Source organism: Salmo salar, chromosome ssa10 (assembly GCF_905237065.1).
Source record: "Salmo salar chromosome ssa10, Ssal_v3.1, whole genome shotgun sequence".
Lineage (NCBI taxonomy): Eukaryota > Metazoa > Chordata > Actinopteri > Salmoniformes > Salmonidae > Salmo > Salmo salar.
The window spans coordinates 70,436,771-70,458,757 of record NC_059451.1 but is presented as its reverse complement, the minus strand read 5'-3'; the positions used below and the strand labels follow the sequence as shown (position 1 = coordinate 70,458,757).

Below are 21,987 nucleotides of genomic sequence, written 5' to 3'. Positions count from 1 at the left end.
CCCACTGTGCTGTCAGACTCAGCATGCTCATGGGGCTGATATCGCTGGTCCAAATGTCAGTCGTGAAGCTAATAGCAGTGACGCTATTACTGTGTAACTCTGGTAGGGCAACATCTGAAAAATAGCGCACTTGGTAGTGTGTACCGGTGCTCGACCAGTCGGCGATTGCCAACATCACCCACGACAGAGAACGGTTGATTTTCAAGGGCAATGAATCCCATTATCTTGGCGTTAATAGATTTTGCCTTTGAGTTGTCTCGCTGAAATGTTCTTACTCTTTCAAATCACTGCTGGACTTGTTGACTGCTCGATCCACACAGCAGGCATTGTGGGTTAGGAATGCTGTGTTGCAAGTGTAGCGCAAAATTTTACGTGGCGTCATTACGTCATGTTATATAGGTATGCACGTCAGCTTTGACATCGGCGTTAACTTTTTGGGGGATGGGGGGGCAGCATTCGGAATTTTGCATGAAAAGCGTGCCCAAAGTTAACTGCCTGCTACTCAGGCCCAGAAGCTAGGATATGCATATAAATCGGTAGATTTGGATAGAAAACACTCTAAATTTTCAGGACTGAAATGGCAGGTGAAAACCTGAGAAAGATCCATCCAGGAAGTGGGATTTTTTTAATGTTTGTAGTTTTCTATTGAATGCCATTACAGTATCTATTGATTGGGACTCAAATTGCACTTCCTATGGCTTCCACTAGATGTCAACAGTCTTTAGAAATTGTTTCAGGCTTGTATTCTGAAAAATGAGGGAGGTGGACCCTGGAAAGTCGCCAGACCCGTTTCCTTTCATATTGACGACGCTATTGTCTGGTTGAAATGTTATCGATTATTTCGGCTAAAAACAACCTGAGGATTGATTATAAACATCGTTTGACATGTTTCTACGAACTTTACAGGTACTATTTGTATTTTTCATCTGTCTGTTATGACTGCCTTTGAGCCATTGGATTACTGAACAAAACGCACCAACAAAACTGAGGTTTTTGGATATAAAGAGGGAATTTATCGAACAAAATGAACATTTATTGTGTAACTGGGAGTCTTGTGAGTGCAACCATACGAAGATCAAAGGTAAGGCATTTTTTATATCGCTATTTCTGACTTTTGTGTCGCACCTGCCTGGTTGAAATATGATTTTCATGCTTTTGTATGCGGGGCTCTGTCCTCTGATAATCGCATGGTTTGCTTTCGTCGTAAAGCCTTTTTGAAATCTGACACGGCGGCTGGATTAACAAGAAGTTAAGCTTTATTTTGATGTATAACATATATTTTCAAGAATGTTAAATATTTGAATTGAGTATTTTTGAATTTCGCGCTATGCAATTTCACTGGATGTTGGCCAGGTGGGACGCTACCGTCCCAGGTACCCATAAGAAGTTTTAAAAGGCCGCAAAAATGTTAAATATGTCGGTATAATTTTTTTTGCAAGGAAAATATTGAATATCAGTATTGGCCAAAAATGTCATATTGGTGCATCACTACAATCAACAGGAGCTAATGTCCTACATACATCAGCATTACCCTCACGGTTTGCCCGAGAACGGTTCAGTAGGAAGACAGGAACCTAGTCGTTCTGAGGAGAGATTTTAGTGAACACAGTCACTTCCTCAAAGAAGTTGAGAGAATGACCAGTTGGCAAGAGAGTGGCTCTCTTTATGTAAGCGAGGGGCTCACCTCATTCGCCACACGACCTGTCCAACAGATGCTGTGTGATTGGATACTTCAAGCTTGTGACCCGCCCTAAGGCGTATCCCCATAAGTGACACACCGAAACAAGTATTAGAAATATATCTGCGTTCCCAGAGATGTTCTATACTCGAATCAACATAACTCATAACGACCAGCCTGTGTTGGGTGTAGTGCATTTACAGAGATGCGCATCGTCATTTTCACAAATTGCTCTCCCAGAGTGCAAATGGAGAGCCCTTATGCTAATTGTATGTGGGTATGGTGTTATTATTTTTAAAAGGCCCAGTGCTGTCAAAATAGATGTTCCTGTTTTATGTTGTTGAAACTAGCAAACACTGTAAAAGTGTGAAAAATATGTGTGTGTGTGGGGACCTATAACATGTATTGAGTGAACACTTGTTCCACTGTAATAATCAGTAAAATGGCCCACAATTAACAACATTCAATCTTGATTGTTTCTTACGTAGGCTATACTCAGTATGAATTTCCCTCTGGTGTCCAAAGAGTACTCCTTCTTGCCGCTTTCAACCCCAAAGATGTTGACCTTTCCAAGATGGCTTCCTGTGGCAATGTATTTGGAGTCTGGGGAGAAGGCTACTGTCCATGCATCAACTGGAATGAGACAAAATACCCTTCATTACATTACTGAATACAGAAAACCATAGAGAGAAAACATAAGGGTGACATTGAAGCCCACAGAAGTAAAAGCCAGGACACTTCTGCGCTACTTTGTTTCTCCTCAAGCTGTTCTATTGGAACGACGAGAGAAACAGAATAAAGGTGTAATCCTGGGTGACCCTTGAGGATACTGTAGTGTGAACAGCACTTAAGTAAAAATACTTTAAGGTACCGTGTGGCTCAGTTGGTAGAGCATGGTGTTTGCAACGCCAGGTTTATTGAGTTAGAACTCCTATGGCTCTGGCCTGAACTACAATTAGTCAACAACTAAACAAATCATACACAATTGCAGAGGGGAATATGTCTTGTGTCAATAGCTTTGGCTGCAAGTTTGTCGGTTGTGGTCACTCAGTTGAGCCATGTGAGCCTTGTTTTGTCAAGCTGCCACCCTGTACCTGACCCTATGAACCACATTTGAGCATAGTACTTCATCTTCAATGTTGCACACACTGAACATCGGGGTTGGGGTCAATCCCAAATTATGAAAAAAAAAAAATCATCACTGAATGGGCTTTTTCAATTCATGGAGTTTACATTAATTTCCTGAATGAAAATCGCATTGTCCCCTGCTACACATGCCCTCGCCGGACATATTGTGGCTGAAAAGCCACCAGACAATGTCCTACCTGGGCCCGCATCCATGGACTTGATCTGCTTGCCAAACTCAAGGTCCCAGAGGCGTATGTGGGCATCCAGTGAGCTGGAGGCTGCTATGGCTCCGTTGGGACTGACGTCAACTGAGACTATACCCAGCTGGTGGCCCTCCAGGGTCCACTGCAGCTCCAGCTTTTCGTCGGACCTAAGTGGCAAGAGAGAGAACAGAACAGTCAACTTAGTGTAAACCGACCGTACTGGCTCAATTCAATTGGATTCAAAATATGCAGTGTATTACCATTTCCAGACTTTCACCATGTCGTCCAGAGAGCCAGTGACTATTGTCTCCAATCCATCCCGCTCACTTCTACCCCATGCAGCAGTCCAGATGGCATCGTCGTGGGCTGTGGGCAAACACATATTAGACACACCAAAAAATTAAAAAAAATAAGGTGTCAAATGACATTCCATTTAAAGGAAAATATTCATATCAATATGTAATGAGTCTGGGACAGGGGGGTTAATATTGAGGATCAGTTAAGACAAAACTCACCATGTTCTTGCTTGAACAGAATACTGTACTGGAAAGAAAATAAATTGTTATTGAATCACGCACAGGTAGCTTTCACAACTCATTATGTGATCACCTTACATGGCTTCCCCCTACCCGAAACAGAATCTGGGTTTACAGTAGACATTGAATATGGCAATTCTTTTAAGCCCAGCAGCTGCCATTCAACTTGCCATTCACCAGCTTTCGCTAAGCAGAGTTTCGCTAAGCGACTATTGTCCTTACTGCCAGTATGTTCTTCAAAAACAAGGTCTAAATCCACCGCCAATAAAATCACTCATTACTGCCATTACTGATCCAGCAGCAGGAAAGGTCTTTGATTTTATCCAGGGAGGAAGAGGCGAAGCCAAAATAAGCCCAATGTGTTTCTATAGCCTTCACGCTTTTGGGACAACAACTCATTGTTAGGGCGGAGACATGAGCATCAACACATATATACATGCAGACATATGTAGAACCAGTCAAAAGTTTGAACACACCTACTCATTCCAGGGTTTTTCTTTATTTTTACTATTTTCTTCATCGTAAAATAGTGAAGACATCAAAACTATGAAACAACACATATGGAATCACGTAGTAACCAAAAAAAAGTGTTGAATCAAAACACATTGTATATTTGAGATTCTTCAAAGTAGCCACCCTTAACAGCTTTGCACATTCTTGGCATTCTCTCAACCAGCTTCATGAGGTCCTCACCTGGAATGCATTTCAAATAACAGGTGTGCCTTGTACCGTGTCTTTAAATTTTTTTTTTTTTTAAAGTAACCTTTATTTAACTAGGCAAGTCAGTTAAGAACAAATTTTTATTTACAATGACGGCCTACCGGGGAACAGTGGGTTAACTGCCTTGTTCAGGGGTAGAACGACGGATGTTTACCATGTCAGCTCGGGGATTCGATCCAGCAACCTTTCGGTTACTGGCCCAATGCTCAAACCACTGTGTTTGACTGTTATTTTTGAAAATAATTACACACCAAATTCAATTATTACGCGATTAAATTCATCAAACAACAATTAAGTAGTAATCTGGGGCACAATGGAATAAAAAGTCCCTAGTGGACAAAACTGATATGACGGCTTGTTACACAAAATGCCGGATTCAAAAGAGAGGGAAAGGGAGAGAAAGGAATTCCACTAACGTACATACAGCTAATAACTATGCTCATGGAAATGTGAATAGTTTGCTAATGAACGGCCGCTCTTTCGAAATAATTGCAATGTACATATTTACGTGCATGTCTTTGCTGTCTCTCCGTTTAAAATGCTCGATCTTTTAACGTACCACCCCGTGGTTCTCGGTCGAGTTTACCAGACTAAAGTACTTAAACAGCTACAGACTGAATGTTCCTGTGTAGTCTTCTGAGTTTCTAACCATTTCAACGTGCAGCCACTCTCCACGTTTTTCTGGTCTCAGAGTCTGACCATTCATGACGTCCGGTTAAACACCGTCCGCCTGCTTGGTCTCTAGTCTTGTAGTTTTGTAACATATTCAGCTGGCGCTGCACGTAACTGGTCTATAGAGAGTTCTTCAGTGGGTTCTTTTAAACACTTGGGGGGGAAAAGGCCATTCCATTATGTTTGGCATAATGTTTGTGCTCACATGGGCGTGGTTACTGACTGGATAAACTTTACACAAAAAACATTTTCTCATTTAGAAGGCCAAGATCACATTTCACCTCACAAATAGTTTACTATTTAATCCTACAAGTTCCACAACATTTGGATGTAAACCTGATAACTGGGAAATATACACATCCAGAGATACATTTATGTTGTTATACCGTCCTTAGCCTTTCTGGGCTAGGCGGGACGAATTCGTCCCACCTACGTAACAGCCAGTTGAATCCTGTGGCGCGATTTTCAAAACCTTTGAAATGCTATTACTTCAATTTCTCAAACATATTACTATTTTACAGCTATTTAAAGACAAGACTCTCGTTAATCTAACCACACTGTCCGATTTCAAAAAGGCTTTACAACGAAAGCAAAACATTAGATTATGTCAGCAGAGTACCAAGCCAGAAATAATCAGACACCCATTTTTCAAGCTAGCATATAATGTCACAAAAACCCAGAAGACAGCTAAATGCAGCACTAACCTTTGATGATCTTCATCAGATGACAACTCTAGGACATTATGTTATACAATACATGCATGTTTTGTTCAATCAAGTTCATATTTATATCAAAAAACAGCTTTTACATTAGCATGTGATGTTCAGAACTAGCATACCCCCCAGCAAACTTCCGGGGAATTCGCTAACAATTTACTAAATTACTCACGATAAACGTTCACAAAAAGCATAACAATTATTTTAAGAATTATAGATACAGACCTCCTCTATGCACTCGATATGTCCGATTTTAAAATAGCTTTTTGGTGAAAGCACATTTTGCAATATTCTAAGTACATAGCCCAGGCATCACGGGCTAGCTATTTAGACACCCAGCAAGTTTAGCACTCACCAATATCAGATTTACTATTATAAAAGTTTGATTACCTTTTGTTGTCTTTGTCAGAATGCACTCCCAGGATTGCTACTTCAATAACAAATGTTGGTTTGGTCCAAAATAATCCATCGTTATATCCGAATAGCGGCGTTTTGTTCGTGCGTCCCAGACACTATCTGAAATGGTAAATCAGGGTCGCGCGCATGGCGCAATTTGTGACAAAAAAAATCTAAATATTCCATTACCGTACTTCGAAGCATGTCAACCGCTGTTTAAAATCCATTTTTATGCCATTTTTCTCGTAAAAAAGCGATAATATTCCGACCGGGAATGTCCATTTAGCTAAACAGAGGAAAGTAAACAAAGCTTTCGGTCGACGCGGGCACGAGCCTGAGTCTCACAGTACTGTAACCAGCCACTACCCAAACGCGCTACTTTTTTTCAGCCAGAGCCTGCAAAGCCACGATTCTGCGTTTTGCCGCCTTCTGAGAGCCTATGGCAGCCGTAGGAAGTGTCACGGGACAGCTAAGATCCTCACTCTTCAATAAACAGAGACAAGAAGAACAACACCTTGTCAGACAGGCCACTTCCTGCATGAAACCTTCTCAGGTTTTTGCCTGCCAAATGAGTTCTGTTATACTCACAGACACCATTCAAACTGTTTTAGAAACTTTAGGGTGTTTTCTATCCATATGTAATAAGTATATGCATATTCTAGTTACTGGGTAGGAGTGGTAACTAGATTAAATCGGGTACGTTTTTTATCCGGCGGTGTAAATACTGCCCCCTAGCCCTAACAGGTTAATGAAATCCCAAAACAACAACTGAGCTGACAATTGTTCTTTAAGCACCCACGGACCCTTCCAATGGTTTGGATTAAAGAAATATACAGTATCTCAAGTGAGTACACCCCTCACATTTTTGTAAATATTTCAGTATATCTTTTCATGTGACAACACTGAAGAAATGACACTTTGCTACAATGTAAAGTAGTGAGTGTACAGCTTGTATAACAGTGTAAATTTGCTGTCCCCTCAAAATAACAACACAGCCATTAATGTCTAAACTGCTGGCAACAAAAGTGAGTACACCCCTAAGTGAAAATATCAAAATTGGGCCCAAAGTGTCAATATTTTGTGTGGCCACCATCATTTTCCAGCACTGCCTTAACCCTCTTGGGCATGGAGTTCACCAGAGCTTCAAAGGTTGCCACTGGAGTCCTCTTCCACTCCTCCATGATGACATCACGGAGCTGGTGGATGTTAGAGACCTTGCACTCCTCCACCTTCCGTTTGAGGATGCCCCACAGATGCTCAATAGGGTTTAGGTCTGGAGACATGCTTGGCCAGTCCATCACCTTTACCCTCAGCTTCTTTAGTAAGGCAGTGGTCGTCTTGGAGGTGTGTTTGGGGTCGTTATGATGTTGGAATACTGCCCTGCGGCCCAGTCTCCGAAGGGAGGGGATCATGCTCTGCTTCAGTATGTCACAGTACATGTTGGCATTCATGGTTCCCTCAATGAACTGTAGCTCCCCAGTGCCGGCAGCGCTCATGCAGCCCCAGACCATGACACTCCCACCACCATGCTTGACTGTAGGCAAGACACACTTGTCTTTGTACTCCTCACCTGGTTGCCGCCACACACGCCACACACGCTTGACACCATCTGAACCAAATAAGTTTATCTTGGTCTCATCAGACCACAGGACATGGTTCCAGTAATCCATGTCCTTAGTCTGCTTGTCTTCAGCAAACTGTTTGCGGGCTTTCTTGTGCATCATCTTTAGAAGAGGCTTCCTTCTGGGACAACAGCCATGCAGACCAATTTGATGCAGTGTGCAGCGTGTGGTCTGAGCACTGACAGGCTGACCCCCCACCCCTTCAACCTCTGCAGCAATGCTGGCAGCACTCATACGTCTATTTCCCAAAGACAATCTCTGGATATGACGCCGAGCACGCAACTTCTTTGGTCGACCATGGCAAGGCCTGTTCTGAGTGGAACCTGTCCTGTTAAACCGCTGTATGGTCTTGGCCACCGTGCTGCAGCTCAGTTTCAGGGTCTTGGCAATCTTCTTATAGCCCAGGCCATCTTTATGTAGAGCAACAATTCTTTTTTTCAGATCCTCAGAGTTCTTTGCCATGAGGTGCCATGTTGAACTTCCAGTGACCAGTCAGTATGAGGGAGTATGAGAGCGATGACACCAAATTTAACACACCTGCTCCCCATTCACACCTGAGACCTTGTAACACTAACGAGTCACATGACACCGGGGTGGGAAAATGGCTAATTGGGCCCAATTTTGATATTTTCACTTAGGGGTGTACTCACTTTTGTTGCCAGCGGTTTAGACATTAATGGCTGTGTGTTGAGTTATTTTGAGGGGACAGCAAATGTACACTGTTATACAAGCTGTACACTCACCACTTTACATTGTAGCAAAGTGTCATTTCTTCAGTGTTGTCACATGAAAAGATATGCTCAAATATTTACAAAAATGTGAGGGGTGTACTCACTTTTGTGAGACACTGCATTTTGATGTTACCGTACTGCAACACTCACTCTTTTATAACAAAGGGATTTTTAACTTCCATTTCTGCAGAGTGGGAGAGTGTTTTCGGTATTTACAACAGTCATGAAACGGCCAACCCCTTCTGCGGGAGAGAGAGAGGGCGCTGTAGAGCGGACCCACTGTAACCCGAATCTTCAGATCTTCACAGGAGAGTCATGACACTTGTTAAAAGTTATTTTGTGGAATTTCTTTCCTTCTTAATGCATTTGAGCCAATCAGTTGTGTTGTGACAAGGTAGGGGTGGTATACAGAAGATAGCCCTATTTGGTAAAATACCAAGTCCATATTATGGCAAGAATAGCTCAAATAAGCAAAGAGAAACAACAGTCCATCACTACTTTAAGACATGAAGGTCAGACAATCCGGAAAATTAAGAACGTCGAAACTTTTTGAGTAGGCAACATTTCTGGCATCTTTTATTTCTGCTCATGAAACCAACATTTCACATGTTGCGTTCATATTTTTGTAGTGTAGCTTCTTCCGGTTTGATGTGGAACAAGACAGGCCCTACGTAATCATATTTTATGGTGAATAACCTAGCTATGGCAACTATTAGTCTACTATAGCGTAAGTTGGCTTGTTTGGTTGCCATTTCTCCCTCCCTGCTCCCCATGTCACGCGCTCACAGTAGGGCCAATCCCAGTCTGCTAGAGCTGCACCTCTCTCCCTCCTCTCACGTTTTAACAGCTCTGGTTAATAAAAAGTAGCTTAAAATTACTTTTCTGCTGCTTCCCTTACTCGGATCTGACCAGGTCAATATGTAACAAGACTAGTTGTATTCGGGTCCGTTCGGAATGGGTCTCTATATTTAAAAATATATACACTGCTCAAAAATATAAAGGGAACACTTTAACAACACAATGTAACTCCAAGTCAATCACACTTCTGTGAAATCAAACTGTCCACTTAGGAAGCAACACTGATTGACAATACATTTCACATGCTGTTGTGCAAATGGAATAGACAACAGGTGGAAATTATAGGCAATTAGCAAGACACCCCCAATAAAGGAGTGGCTCTGCAGGTGGGGACCACAGACCACTTCTCAGTTCCTATGCTTCCTGGCTGATGTTTTGGTCACTTTTGAATGCTGGCGGTGCTTTCACTCTAGTGGTAGCATGAGACGGAGTCTACAACCCACACAAGTGGCTCAGGTAGTGCAGCTCATCCAGGATGGCACATCAATGCGAGCTGTGGCAAGAAGGTTTGCTGTGTCTGTCAGCGTAGTGTCCAGAGCATGGAGGCGCTACCAGGAGACAGGCCAGTACATCAGGAGACGTGCAGGAGGCCGTAGGAGGGCAACAACCCAGCAGCAGGACCGCTACCTCCGCCTTTGTGCAAGGAGGAGCAGGAGAAGCACTGCCAGAGCCCTGCAAAATGACCTCCAGCACGCCACAAATGTGCATGTGTCTGCTCAAATGGTCAGAAACAGACTCCATGAGGGTGGTATGAGGGCCCGACGTCCACAGGTGGGGGTTGTGCTTACAGCCCAACACCGTGCAGGACGTTTGGCATTTGCCAGAGAACACCAAGATTGGCAAATTCGCCCCTGGCGCCCTGTGCTCTTCACAGATGAAAGCAGGTTCACACTGAGCACGTGACAGACATGACAGAGTCTGGAGACGCCGTGGAGAACGTTCTGCTGCCTGCAACATCCTCCAGCATGACCGGTTTGGCGGTGGGTCAGTCATGGTGTGGGGTGGCATTTCTTTGGGGGGCCGCACAGCCCTCCATGTGCTCGCCAGAGTTAGCCTGACTGCCATTAGGTACCGAGATGAGATCCTCAGACCCCTTGTGAGACCATATGCTGGTGTGGTTGGCCCTGGGTTCCTCCTAATGCAAGGCAATGCTAGACCTCATGTGGCTGGAGTGTGTCAGCAGTTCCTGCAAGAGGAAGGCATTGATGCTATGGACCGGCCCGCCCGTTCCCCAGACCTGAATCCAATTGAGCACATCTGGGACATCATGTCTCACTCCATCCACCAACGCCACATTGCACCACAGACTGTCCAGGAGTTGGCGGATGCTTTAGTCCAGGTCTGGGAGGAGATCCCTCAGGAGACCATCCGCCACCTCATCAGGAGCATGCCCAGGCGTTGTAGGGAGGTCATACAGGCACGTGGAGGTCACACACACTACTGAGCCTCATTTTGATTTGTTTTAAGGACATTACACCAAAGTTGGATCAGCCTGTAGTGTGGTTTTCCACTTTAATTTTGAGTGTGACTCCAAATCCAGACCTCCATGGGTTAATAAATTGGATTTCCATTGATAATTTTTGCGTAATTTTGTCAGCACATTCAACTATGTAAAGAAAAAAGTATTTAATAAGATTATTTCTTTCATTCAGATCTAGGTTGTGATGTTTAAGTGTTCCCTTTATTTTTTTGAGCAGTATATTTAGGCATATCAGGTCCGAGTGGGAACGCCCCTGCTTCATTTCAGAACGGGTCCAGAACTCTTATCCCCAGCATCATTCAGGCGGAGATAACATTTCAATTAGTCAATGCGTATCGTTGGAATGCAAGTTGCATATCCTGAGTGCCTGCTGTCATAGAATTTGAAACTGATCAGCACACAGTCCCAATACCCCGACAGTTATACAGGAAGGATACTGGCCTTGTCGCTGCATCTATTCCAGAATTGTGCAGCTACCTGGTCAGCTAACCTCCATTAAATGGTATTATGGCAGCCATATTGGATTTTGGAACCGTATTGGATATAAGGCTAAATCCATGGTGGTCCTAAAGAGAATCTGTAGTGGCCCTTGACCCAATTACAAGAGTATGGGCTAAAGATACAAAATCGTTCAAGGAACCTTGGACACAAAAATGTTTAATTCCGATGTCTGAGCCCACTGTGGCTAGATTACACTAGCCACAACAATAAAAACATGTAACTGTATGCATCTTTGTCAGATGGGATGATACAGCACTGAGAGCAAATTTGACTTAGAAAGTTATCTATTATATTAACTACCAAAAAGTCAAGCTTACATTCTTCAGAAATATTCAATGACTTTTGCAATACAATATTTTTACACAACCATCCATTTCACAAATGGGCCACATTAGGGATGTGAAAAAACATGGATGTGTTTTGTTCTACCTGTATCTCACTAGCCTATTTTGACATTATTAAACTTGAAATGCTGGTGAACGGCTGCTTACATCTTCTGTAAATCCAGATTCTGGTTCACCCCAAAACAGACTTACTGACAGAATGAATGAACCGGACTGAATGTCTGAAACAGACACGCACGTTGATTTCAGCACGCCTGTATGTTTTTTACTCGCAAGATTAGCCAAGCAGCTAACTGTTAGCTAGTTACCTAAAACAACAGAACATTACAGACCTAGGAAGTAACGTTAGCTAACTTAGCAAGCTACTAACCTTGGCTTTGGCTAACGTTGGCTAATTATTTCACTTACTTGAGTGGTCATTGTTGTTCGTTAAATCTTGCAAGTAGTTTTACGTCCTGAAAGTCAAATAATTCGTACATAACGTTAGCTAAGTAAAGTTAGCTAGCTAAATAGCTATTTCTCTATCTGGCAAAGCTAGCTAACGTTATAGCTACTCCAGAAATGCAGAAAAATGCATGGGAAAAAATATATTAAACTAGAACACCTGGATATTGCTGAAAGATGCATATGAATTAGTGATATTACGTTTGATCCTGGAGCTCCACGGCAAGCGTCGAAATCACGAAGCAGCCAACTTCGAAGCGCTATTCTTCTTCTTCGGTGGGGTTTATCGACGGTTGGTATCCAACGTTAAAGTGCATTACCGCCACGTACTGTACTGTAGTGTGGGCCAAAGTCAGGGAGAAACTAAATCTTACCTGCCAGCCCCGATGCTCTTAAAAAATAAAACAAAATATTTGAGACTATATCTAATGACGTTCTACTCAATATACTCTTTAAACTAATTTCCTGTGTGCCCTTTTTTTAACATTTACATTTAAGTCATTTAGCAGACGCTCTTATCCAGAGCGACTTACAAATTGGTGCATTCACCTTATGATATCCAGTGGAACAACCACTTTACAATAGTGCATCTAAATCTTTTAAGGGGGGGTTAGAAGGATTACTTTATCCTATCCTAGGTATTCCTTAAAGAGGTGGGGTTTCAGGTGTCTCCGGAAGGTGGTGATTGACTCCGCTGTCCTGGCGTCGTGAGGGAGCTTGTTCCACCATTGGGGTGCCAGAGCAGCGAACAGTTTTGACTGGGCTGAGCGGGAACTGTGCTTCCTCAGAGGTAGGGGGCCAGCAGGCCAGAGGTGGATGAACGCAGTGCCCATGTTTGGGTGTAGGGCCTGATCAGAGCCTGAAGGTATGGAGGTGCCGTTCCCTTCATGGCTCCGTAGGCAATCACCATGGTCTTGTAGCGGATGCGAGCTTCAACTGGAAGCCAGTGGAGAGAGCGGAGGAGCGGGGTGACGTGAGAGAACTTGGGAAGGTTGAACACCAGACGGGCTGCGGCGTTCTGGATGAGTTGTAGGGGTTTAATGGCACAGGCAGGGAGCCCAGCCAACAGCGAGTTGCAGTAATCCAGACGGGAGATGACAAGTGCCTGGATTAGGACCTGCGCCGCTTCCTGTGTGAGGCAGGGTCGTACTCTGCGAATGTTGTAGAGCATGAACCTACAGGATCGGGTCACCACCTTGATGTTAGTGGAGAACGACAGGGTGTTGTCCAGGATCACGCCAAGGTTCTTAGCACTCTGGGAGGAGGACACAAGGGAGTTGTCAACCGTGATGGCGAGATCATGGAACGGGCAGTCCTTCCCCGGGAGGAAGAGCAGCTCCGTCTTGCCGAGGTTCAGCTTGAGCTGGTGATCCGTCATCCACACTGATATGTCTGACAGACATGCAGAGATGCGATTCGCCGCCTGGTTATCAGAAGGGGGAAAGGAGAAGATTATTTGTGTGTCGTCTGCATAGCAATGATAGGAGAGACCATGTGAGGATATGACAGAGCCAAGTGACTTGGTGTATAGCGAGAATAGGAGAGGGCCTAGAACAGAGCCCTGGGGGACACCAGTGGTGAGAGCGCATGGTGCGGAGACAGATTCTGGCCACGCCACCTGGTAGGAGCGACCTGTCAGGTAGGACGCAATCCAAGCGTGGGCCGCGCCGGAGATGCCCAACTCGGAGAGGGTGGAGAGGAGGATCTGATGGTTCACAGTATCAAAGGCAGCAGATAGGTCTAGAAGGATGAGAGCAGAGGAGAGAGAGTTAGCTTTAGCAGTGCGGAGAGCCTCCATGACACAGAGAAGAGCAGTCTCAGTTGAATGCCCAGTCTTGAAACCTGACTGATTAGGATCAAGAAGGTCATTCTGAGAGAGATAGCAGGAGAGCTGGCCAAGGACGGCACGTTCAAGAGTTTTGGAGAGAAAAGAAAGAAGAACCACGTTTTAAACCACGTTGCAAAATGCGATATCCCACTCCCACTACCACTTCTCCTTCTTCTGACTTGCCATGTTAAATAAAGGTCACATTTATTGGCAGACTCACCCATAAGGTCTATTGCTGCCACCTTCTTTAGGGGGTAGTGAAATATCTTTGGAGGTAAATTAGTGACAAGCACATAAAGTATGATTTGAACCAATTATGTACCAAAGACATCTTAAATCGTTATATATATATATATATATATATATATATATACACACTACTGTTCAAAATTTTGTTGTCACTTAGAAATTGTTTTTGAAAGAAAAGCACATTTTTTTGTCCATTTAAAATAACATCAAATTGATCAGAAATACAGTATAGACATTGTTAATGTTGTAATTGACTATTGTAGATGGGAACGGCAGATCTTTTTTTAATGGAATATCTACATAGGTGTACAGAGGCGCATTATCAGCAACCATCACTCCTGTGTTCCAATGGCACGTTGTGTTAGCTAATCCACGTTTATCATTTTAAAAGGCTAATTGATCATTATAAAAAACCCTTTTGCAATTATGTTAACACAGCTGAAAACTGTTGTTCTGATTAAAGAAGCAATAAAACTGGCCTTCTTTAGACTAGTTGAGTATCTGGAGCATCAGCATTTGTGGGTTCGATTACAGGCTCAAAATGGCCAGAAACAAATACATTTCTTCTGAAACTCGTCAGTCTATTCTTGTTCTGAGAAATGAAGGCTATTCAATGGGAAAAATTGCCAAGAAACTGAAGATCTGGTGCAACGCTGTGTACTACTCCCTTCACAGAACGGCGCAAATTGTCTCTAACCAGAATAGAAAGAGGAGTGGGAGGCCCCGGTGCACAACTGCGCAAGAGGACAAGTACATTAGTGTCTAGTTCGAGAAACAGACGCCTCACAAGTCCTCAACTGGCAGCTTCATTAAATAGTACCCGCAAAAACACTAGTTTCAACGTCAACAGTGAAGAGGCGACTCCGGGATGCTGGCCTTCTAGGAAGAGTTGCAAAGAAAATTACATATCTCAGACTGGCTAATAAAAGATTAAGATTGGCAAAAGAGCACAGACACTGGACAGAGAGATGGCTTTTTCTTGCTCGTGTTTCTTGGCCCAAGCATGTGTCTTCTTCTTATTGGTGTCCTTCAGTAGTGGTTTCTTTGCAGCAATTCGACTATGAAGGCCTAATTCACTCAGTCTCCTCTTAACAGTTGATGTTGAGATGTGTCTGTTACTTGAACTCTGTGAAGCATTTATTTGGGCTGAAATTTCTGAGGCTGGTAATTGGGTTGCATTAAGAAGGAAATAAATTCCACTATTTAACTTTGAACAAGGCATTCCAGGTGACGACCTCATGAAGCTAGTTGAGAGAATGCCAAGAGTGTGCAAAGCTGTCATCAAGGCAAAGGGTGGCTACTTTGAAGAATGTCAAATATTAAAATATTTGTTTAACACTTTTTTGGTTACTACATGATTCCATGTGTTATTTCATAGTTTGGATGTCTTAACTATTATTCTACAATGTAGAAAACAGTAAAAAAAAAAAAAAAAAACCCTTGAATGAGTAGGTGTCTCCAAACTTTTCACTGCCAGTATTTAGCTTACATTAGGGTGAAGTAGCCTAGGCTTTCTAATCTAGTTAGATTTTCAATATTATTATCAACGAATATAAAACCATGTTATCTTGAATGGTGTAATTTAATAAAATGTACGGGTGTGATAGATGTGTGAATTTATCACAATGCTAGCCTACTCATTAGAAAAAACAGCAGCTCTAATTCAATATTAACTTCACAGTGAAACACCGCTATTCTGGCTATTAATCACTCGTAAACAGTCAGTAAAATAGCTTATTTAGCTATCTCAAATCGTAGCCTATAAGATCTCATGCATGCAAGTTTACCTGTCATATCCACAATGATGGAGCAGCAGACCAAGTAATATGCGAGAGGATAATTATTCTGCTGTGTCAACTTCATTTATTAAGAGGTGACGTTACAGATATCGATTCTGTTACATGTTATTCGTGTTACATATTTACATTTTGGGATAGTTGTTCACTGAATTACTAGCACTACAGTGGCTACAAACGTCTCACGCTCGGTATAACGTGAATGCACTATCACGTGATGCTGCCTTCGAATACCGTCCCAAATGGCAGTAACCTACCGGAAAAGTGCTACCTACTAAGGTAGGTGCCTTTGGAGGCAGGTAGGCAGCAGCCTTTGGATTGGTTAAATAATAACAGTATGTTACACCAACATATTAGTTTCCATTCATACAAAGTGTCAAAGCAATTGCCAGCATTTTGCGTGAACTCGTGATGCCCGGAGCCGAGGTGTGCTGCTCAGACCACTGCGTTACAGCAGTTCACAATGCATGCGCAAACTGTGAGAATTCTTGACGGTATGAGGTCGGTTGGTTTGCAAAGCCTTCCCCAAACCATAGCCCCCGAGGTATGGTATTACATTGTATAGCCTACAAACACAGCTTCCAGCTGCCCCCCGGCGGTGATTATAGGTTTAAAATATTTATTCAAATCCTCCTGCTGCAGGATTATTTTCCTCCTGCGACAAAATGGGTCATATTAAGATCCGAGATCTGTTGGTTTGCCTCCGAAAAGACAACATAAAAGAAAAACCCACAACAATTTAGTATAGTGTGGAAAAAGAATATGGAGCAAAACAAACAGCGGAAACACAAAACCTCAGGCTTCTTTCAAACTAAAGTGGTTGAGCTGGTAATCGCGCCTCAGTTTACGTGAGGTGTAGCTCTCCCAACAGCTCTTTTCCAATTTAAGTAGCTCTTAAATTAAAAACCAACAATCAATCAATCAGATTCCAAACTCTCCACCATGGCCAAGACCAAAGAGCTCTCCAAGGATGTCAGGGACAAGATTGTAGACCTACACACGGCTGGAATGGGCTACAAGACCATCGCCAAGCAGCTTGGTGAGAAGGTGACAACAGTTGGTGCGATTATTCGCAAATGGAAGAAACACAAAAGAACTGTCAAACTCCCTTGGCCTGGGGCTCCATGCAAGGTCTCACCTCGTGGAGTTGCAATGATCATGAGAACAGTGAGGAATCAGCCCAGAACTACACGGGAGGATCTTGTCAATGATCTCAAGGCAGCTGGGACCATAGTCACCAAGAAAACAATTGGTAACACACTATGCCGTGAAGGACTGAAATCCTGCAGCGCCCGCAAGGTCCCCCTGCTCAAGAAAGCACATATACATGCCGACTGAAGTTTGCCAATGAACATCTGAATGATTCAGAGGACAACTGGGTGAAAGTGTTGTGGTCAGATGAGACCAAAATGGAGCTCTATGGCATCAACTCAACTCGCCGTCTTTGGAGGAGGAGGAATGCTGTCTATGACCCCAAGAACACCATCCACACCGTCAAACATGGATGTGGAAACATTATGCTTTGGGGGTGTTTTTCTGCTAAGGGGACAGGACAACTTCCCCGCATCAAAGGGACGATGGACGGGGCCATGTACCGTCAAATCTTGGGTGAGAACCTCCTTCCCTCAGCCAGGGCATTGAAAATGGGTCGTGGATGGGTATTCCAGCATGACAATGACCCAAAACACACGGCCAAGGCAACAAAGGAGTGGCTCAAGAAGAAGCACATTAAGGTCCTGGAGTGGTTTAGCCAGTCTCCAGACCTTAATCCCATAGAAAATCTGTGGAGGGAGCTGAAGGTTCGAGTTGCCAAACGTCAGCCTCGAAACCTTAATGACTTGGAGAAGATCTGCAAAGAGGAGTGTGACAAAATCCCTCCTGAGATGTGTGCAAACCTGTTGGCCAACTACAAGAAACATCTGACCTCTGTGATTGCCAACAAGGGTTTTGCCACCAAGTACTAAGTCATGTTTTGCAGAGGGGTCAAATACTCATTTCCATCTTTACAATGCAAATCAATTTATAACATTTTTGACATGCGTTTTTCTGGATTTTTTGTTGTTATTCTGTCTCTCACTGTTCAAATAAACCTACAATTAAAATTATAGACTGATCATTTCTTTGTCAGTGGGCAAACGTACAAAATCAGCAGGGGATCAAATACTTTTTTCCCTCACTGTATATGTAGCCCATGTACCTGATGCTGTCAGGCCAAAAAGAGTTTGACATTCCATACTCTTTTTGCCAGACAGTATCAGATACATGGGCTACACATACACTACATGACCAAAAATATGTGGACACCTGCTCTTCGAACATCTCATTCCAAAATCATGGGCATTCATTCCAGAATCATGGGTGTTAATATGGAGTTGGTCCCCCCTTTGCTGCTATAATAGCCTCCACTCTTCTGGGAAGTTGGAACATTGCTGCGGGGACTTGCTTCCATTCAGCCACAAGAGCACTGGTCGGGCACTGATGTTGGGCGATTAGGCCTGGCTCGTAGTTGGCATTCCAATTCATCCCAGTCAAGTTCTGCCACAGCAAATCTCGACAAACCAATATTCTGTATGGACCTCGCTTTATGCACGGGGGCATTGTCATGCTGAAACAGGAAAAGGCCTTCCCCAAACTGTTGCCACAAAGTTGGAAGTACAGAATTGTCTAGAATGTCATTGTATGCTGTAGCGATAAGATTTCCCTTCACTGAAACTAGCACAAACCATGAAAAACAGCCCCAGACCATTATTCCTCCTCCATCAAACATTACAGTTGGCACTATATATTGGGGCAGGTAGCATTCTCCTGGCATCTGCCAAACCCAGATTCGCCCAGATTTATCCGTAGGACAGCCAGATGGTGAAACGTGATTCATCATTTGAGAGAACGCGTTTCCACTGCTCCAGAGTCCAATGGCGGTAAGCTTTACACCTCTCCAGCCAATGCTTGGCATTGCACATGGTGATCTTATGTGTGTGCTTGTGTGCAGCTGCCCAGCCATGGAAACCCATTTCATGAAGCTCCCGACGAACAGTTCTTGTGCTGATGTTGCTTCCAGAGGCAGTTTGGAACTCGGTAGCGAGTGTTGCAACTGAAGACAGACGATTTTTACGCACTTCAGCACTCGGCAGTCCAGTTCTGTGAGCTTGGATGGCCTACCACTTCGCGGCTGAGCCGTTGTTGCTCCAAGACATTTCCATGTCATAATAACAGCACTTACAGTTGACCAGGGCAAACATTGGACGAACTGACTTGTTGTAAAGGGGGCATCCTATGACAGTGCCATGTGGAAAGTCACTGTGTTCTTCAATAAGTCTATGTACTACCAATGTTTGTCTATGGAGATTGCATGGAGGTGTTATTGATTTTATACACTTGTCAGCAACGGGTGTGGCTGAAATAGCCGTACCCACTAAATTGAAGGGGTGTCCACGTACTTTTGTATATATAGTGTACATGTCCTGTTCCTCTGCTTCGATGAGTAATATCAGCAGTTCCTGTCTTTTTACTAAAGAAATGTGAGCAGAGCATGGGGGGCCTCAAGCGGAATTTTTTTTTTTTTTTAATGATTACTATTTTTTTTATTTTTTTTATTATTATGCCCAGCTCACGATGCCCCATGATGATGTGAGGCCTGAGGCAATTGCCTCTTCTGCCTAATGGTAAGTCCAACACTGGTCCTCTTAATGCCACTTTGGTTATAAACATGTATGTCTCGATGTATCCCTGTTTATGGGGGTTGGTTACTCGTTTCTGCAACACATGCTCACAACAGTGCACATGGGCACATCATACCATCTCCACAAAGTCTTTTACTTCATAAATACAATTGTTTGTGTGTGTGCTTGTGAATGTACTCTATGTTCAGAAGGCTCTTGAGCAGAATCGAATGCACTTGTTAATGGAAGGAAGTGCGTCATTGTTGCTCTGTGCTCCTAATAAGTGTTTACTTCCAGACCAGCGTTTCTTTCAATCAAGTACACTTCAGACTTTTTAATGTTTTTTTTACAGGGAACATTTTGCTCATCAAAAGCAACGAAGTGCATTCATTCTCTCCATTTCTGCCACAGGTCTTCGCTTCCAGAGCTTGTTTCACCTCATTACTGATCTCAGTGCTGCGGTTTGCCTCACTGGGAGGCACATCCACATGACTCATTATAGTCGACTTGGGAAATGATTGTTAATAATGAGTTGATGTCTTGCATTAACTGCAACATGTTAAAAGAGAATTACTCACGTCAGAGGTTATTTTTTAATGCAGCTGATGTTAATGGGTTTGCATTGATTTGAGAACGACACCGTTTTTAAAACCCTTTACATGTTTGCTGTACTTAGCTTTTCCTGTTCCTCTATTGTGGGTAAAGATGTGATTTTTCTTACCAAGTTTTTATTTATTTTGACCTTCTTACAATATGGTTTTCTTTACTTTTCCCTCAACCAACATATCGGCTATGTTACAACAATGTATTTAATGTTCAGTTTGTATGCTCCAGAAATTGTCAGTGTCATTGCTGTGATCCATCATCAAGTACACTTTAGACATGGTTCCTTACAGCAAACATTCACTTAAAAAAATATATGAGTTACATACATACTGTAGTATGTAGCAATACTCAATCAGCTTTGCTCGGCGCAAAGTACATGACAAAATATGTACTTTTCACCAAAATATCTGAAATGGTACAAAATGTCCTAAAATCTTTGTTTTACTGCAATATATCTACTAGTACTAATCCAAACTCACAATGGGGCAGGCCTATGCATTTTTAGGGGGAGACAGATATGGGGTGCTTGTCTTTTGTTGAGTCTGAGACTTTTCATTTTCTCTTTCATTTAACTATCTATTTATATATTCCCTTCTTCTCTAATCTCCCAGGCAGGTAGGCCTGATTTCTCTGGCATGAATTCTTTGACAGGGCCGAGTGCTTTGGAGCCGTGATAATGCTCATCTGGTGTCTGCCTGTCATGGCTGGCTTAAGGGACCCGTACTGTGAGGATCAGAACCCTCTGATCTCTCCCCTTCCATTTTCATATCACAACCCCAAGCTTTATTCCCCTACACTTCTTTTTGGTAGATTTTCATAACAATTAACAGCTGATGTTACTCCAACTAGAGCAAGCGCTTCCTTCCTTCTCCATGTCATCCGGGGGTGATTATGTAATGATGAAATGATAGAGGAGTTTCTACCTCTTCTGCTTAAGCTGTTAATTTTTTTTAGTTTTAGCCTGATTATTGGATTTAGAGTTTGGAGGCAAACTGTGTCAAGGTGAAGGAAATTACATTTTTAATCCCCCCAAAAAACTATTAATCCAAAAGTGGTGCATTTTCAAAACTTTCCAGCTGAGCTGTTTCACTTGAGTTATTTCACAGAAGCCTTGACAGGCAATGGAAATAAATTATTTAAATTGTAATTATTGTTTACAATTTTGCATTATTTTAAAAACTGTCCAGTAAAGTTGTTTCTTATTGTATCGTTCAGTGATGGTAAACAGATAAAATCAATCAATATGTTAAATAGTAGAAAGGGGAATCACCTTGTTTATTGTTCATAATCAACTCAACTGGTGCTGGCAGTTTGAAAATAGCCATTAGTGTGCTTTGTTTGTATGTATGAGACTCACTGAGTATGGTGGGCTAATGGGGTACTTTTGTTGCGCGCGCACACACACACACACACACACACACACACACACACACACACACACACACACACACACACACACACACACACACACACACACACACACACACGTGCACTCACTCCATATCTTTATGCTCATGACAATTTCAAAATATCAAAGACGTAAACAAGTGAAGTTCAAGTTAAAATATTTTATTGTATGAAGCCCTCAGAATTTACTTTTATTTTCTCTTCATTTCAGTAGATTATACAGAGAAACTTACAGTAGTGAGTGCATACATTTTTTTTGTACTGGTCCCACAACTTTTTTTTGTACTGAATCCACAACTTTGGCAATGCAAGTTCCATGCTCTACCAGCTGAGCCACACGGGTTCCCTTAGTGTGCCACAAAAGGTAAAGGTTTCACTATTGAGAGTGAAATGAGCATTCATATAAGAGGACC

At 42.9% G+C, this 21,987-nt stretch overlaps 1 protein-coding gene across 1 annotated transcript in view; it reads right to left on the bottom strand.

The window, feature by feature from the left end:
* The window catches only part of skic8 (SKI8 subunit of superkiller complex), a 29,128-nt gene extending 16,746 nt beyond the window's left edge, over nt 1-12,382 (bottom strand). Inside the window, exons 1-6 of the mRNA XM_014124048.2 lie at nt 12,231-12,382; nt 11,994-12,040; nt 3,525-3,552; nt 3,270-3,375; nt 3,004-3,176; nt 2,163-2,311 (exon numbers count right to left, since the gene is read on the bottom strand). Coding sequence (XP_013979523.1) covers nt 2,163-2,311; nt 3,004-3,176; nt 3,270-3,375; nt 3,525-3,552; nt 11,994-12,005 — 468 coding nt within the window. The 5' untranslated portion in view covers nt 12,006-12,040; nt 12,231-12,382. The remainder of the gene's footprint in view (nt 1-2,162; nt 2,312-3,003; nt 3,177-3,269; nt 3,376-3,524; nt 3,553-11,993; nt 12,041-12,230) is intronic.
* Between the last annotated feature and the right edge of the window lie 9,605 nt (nt 12,383-21,987).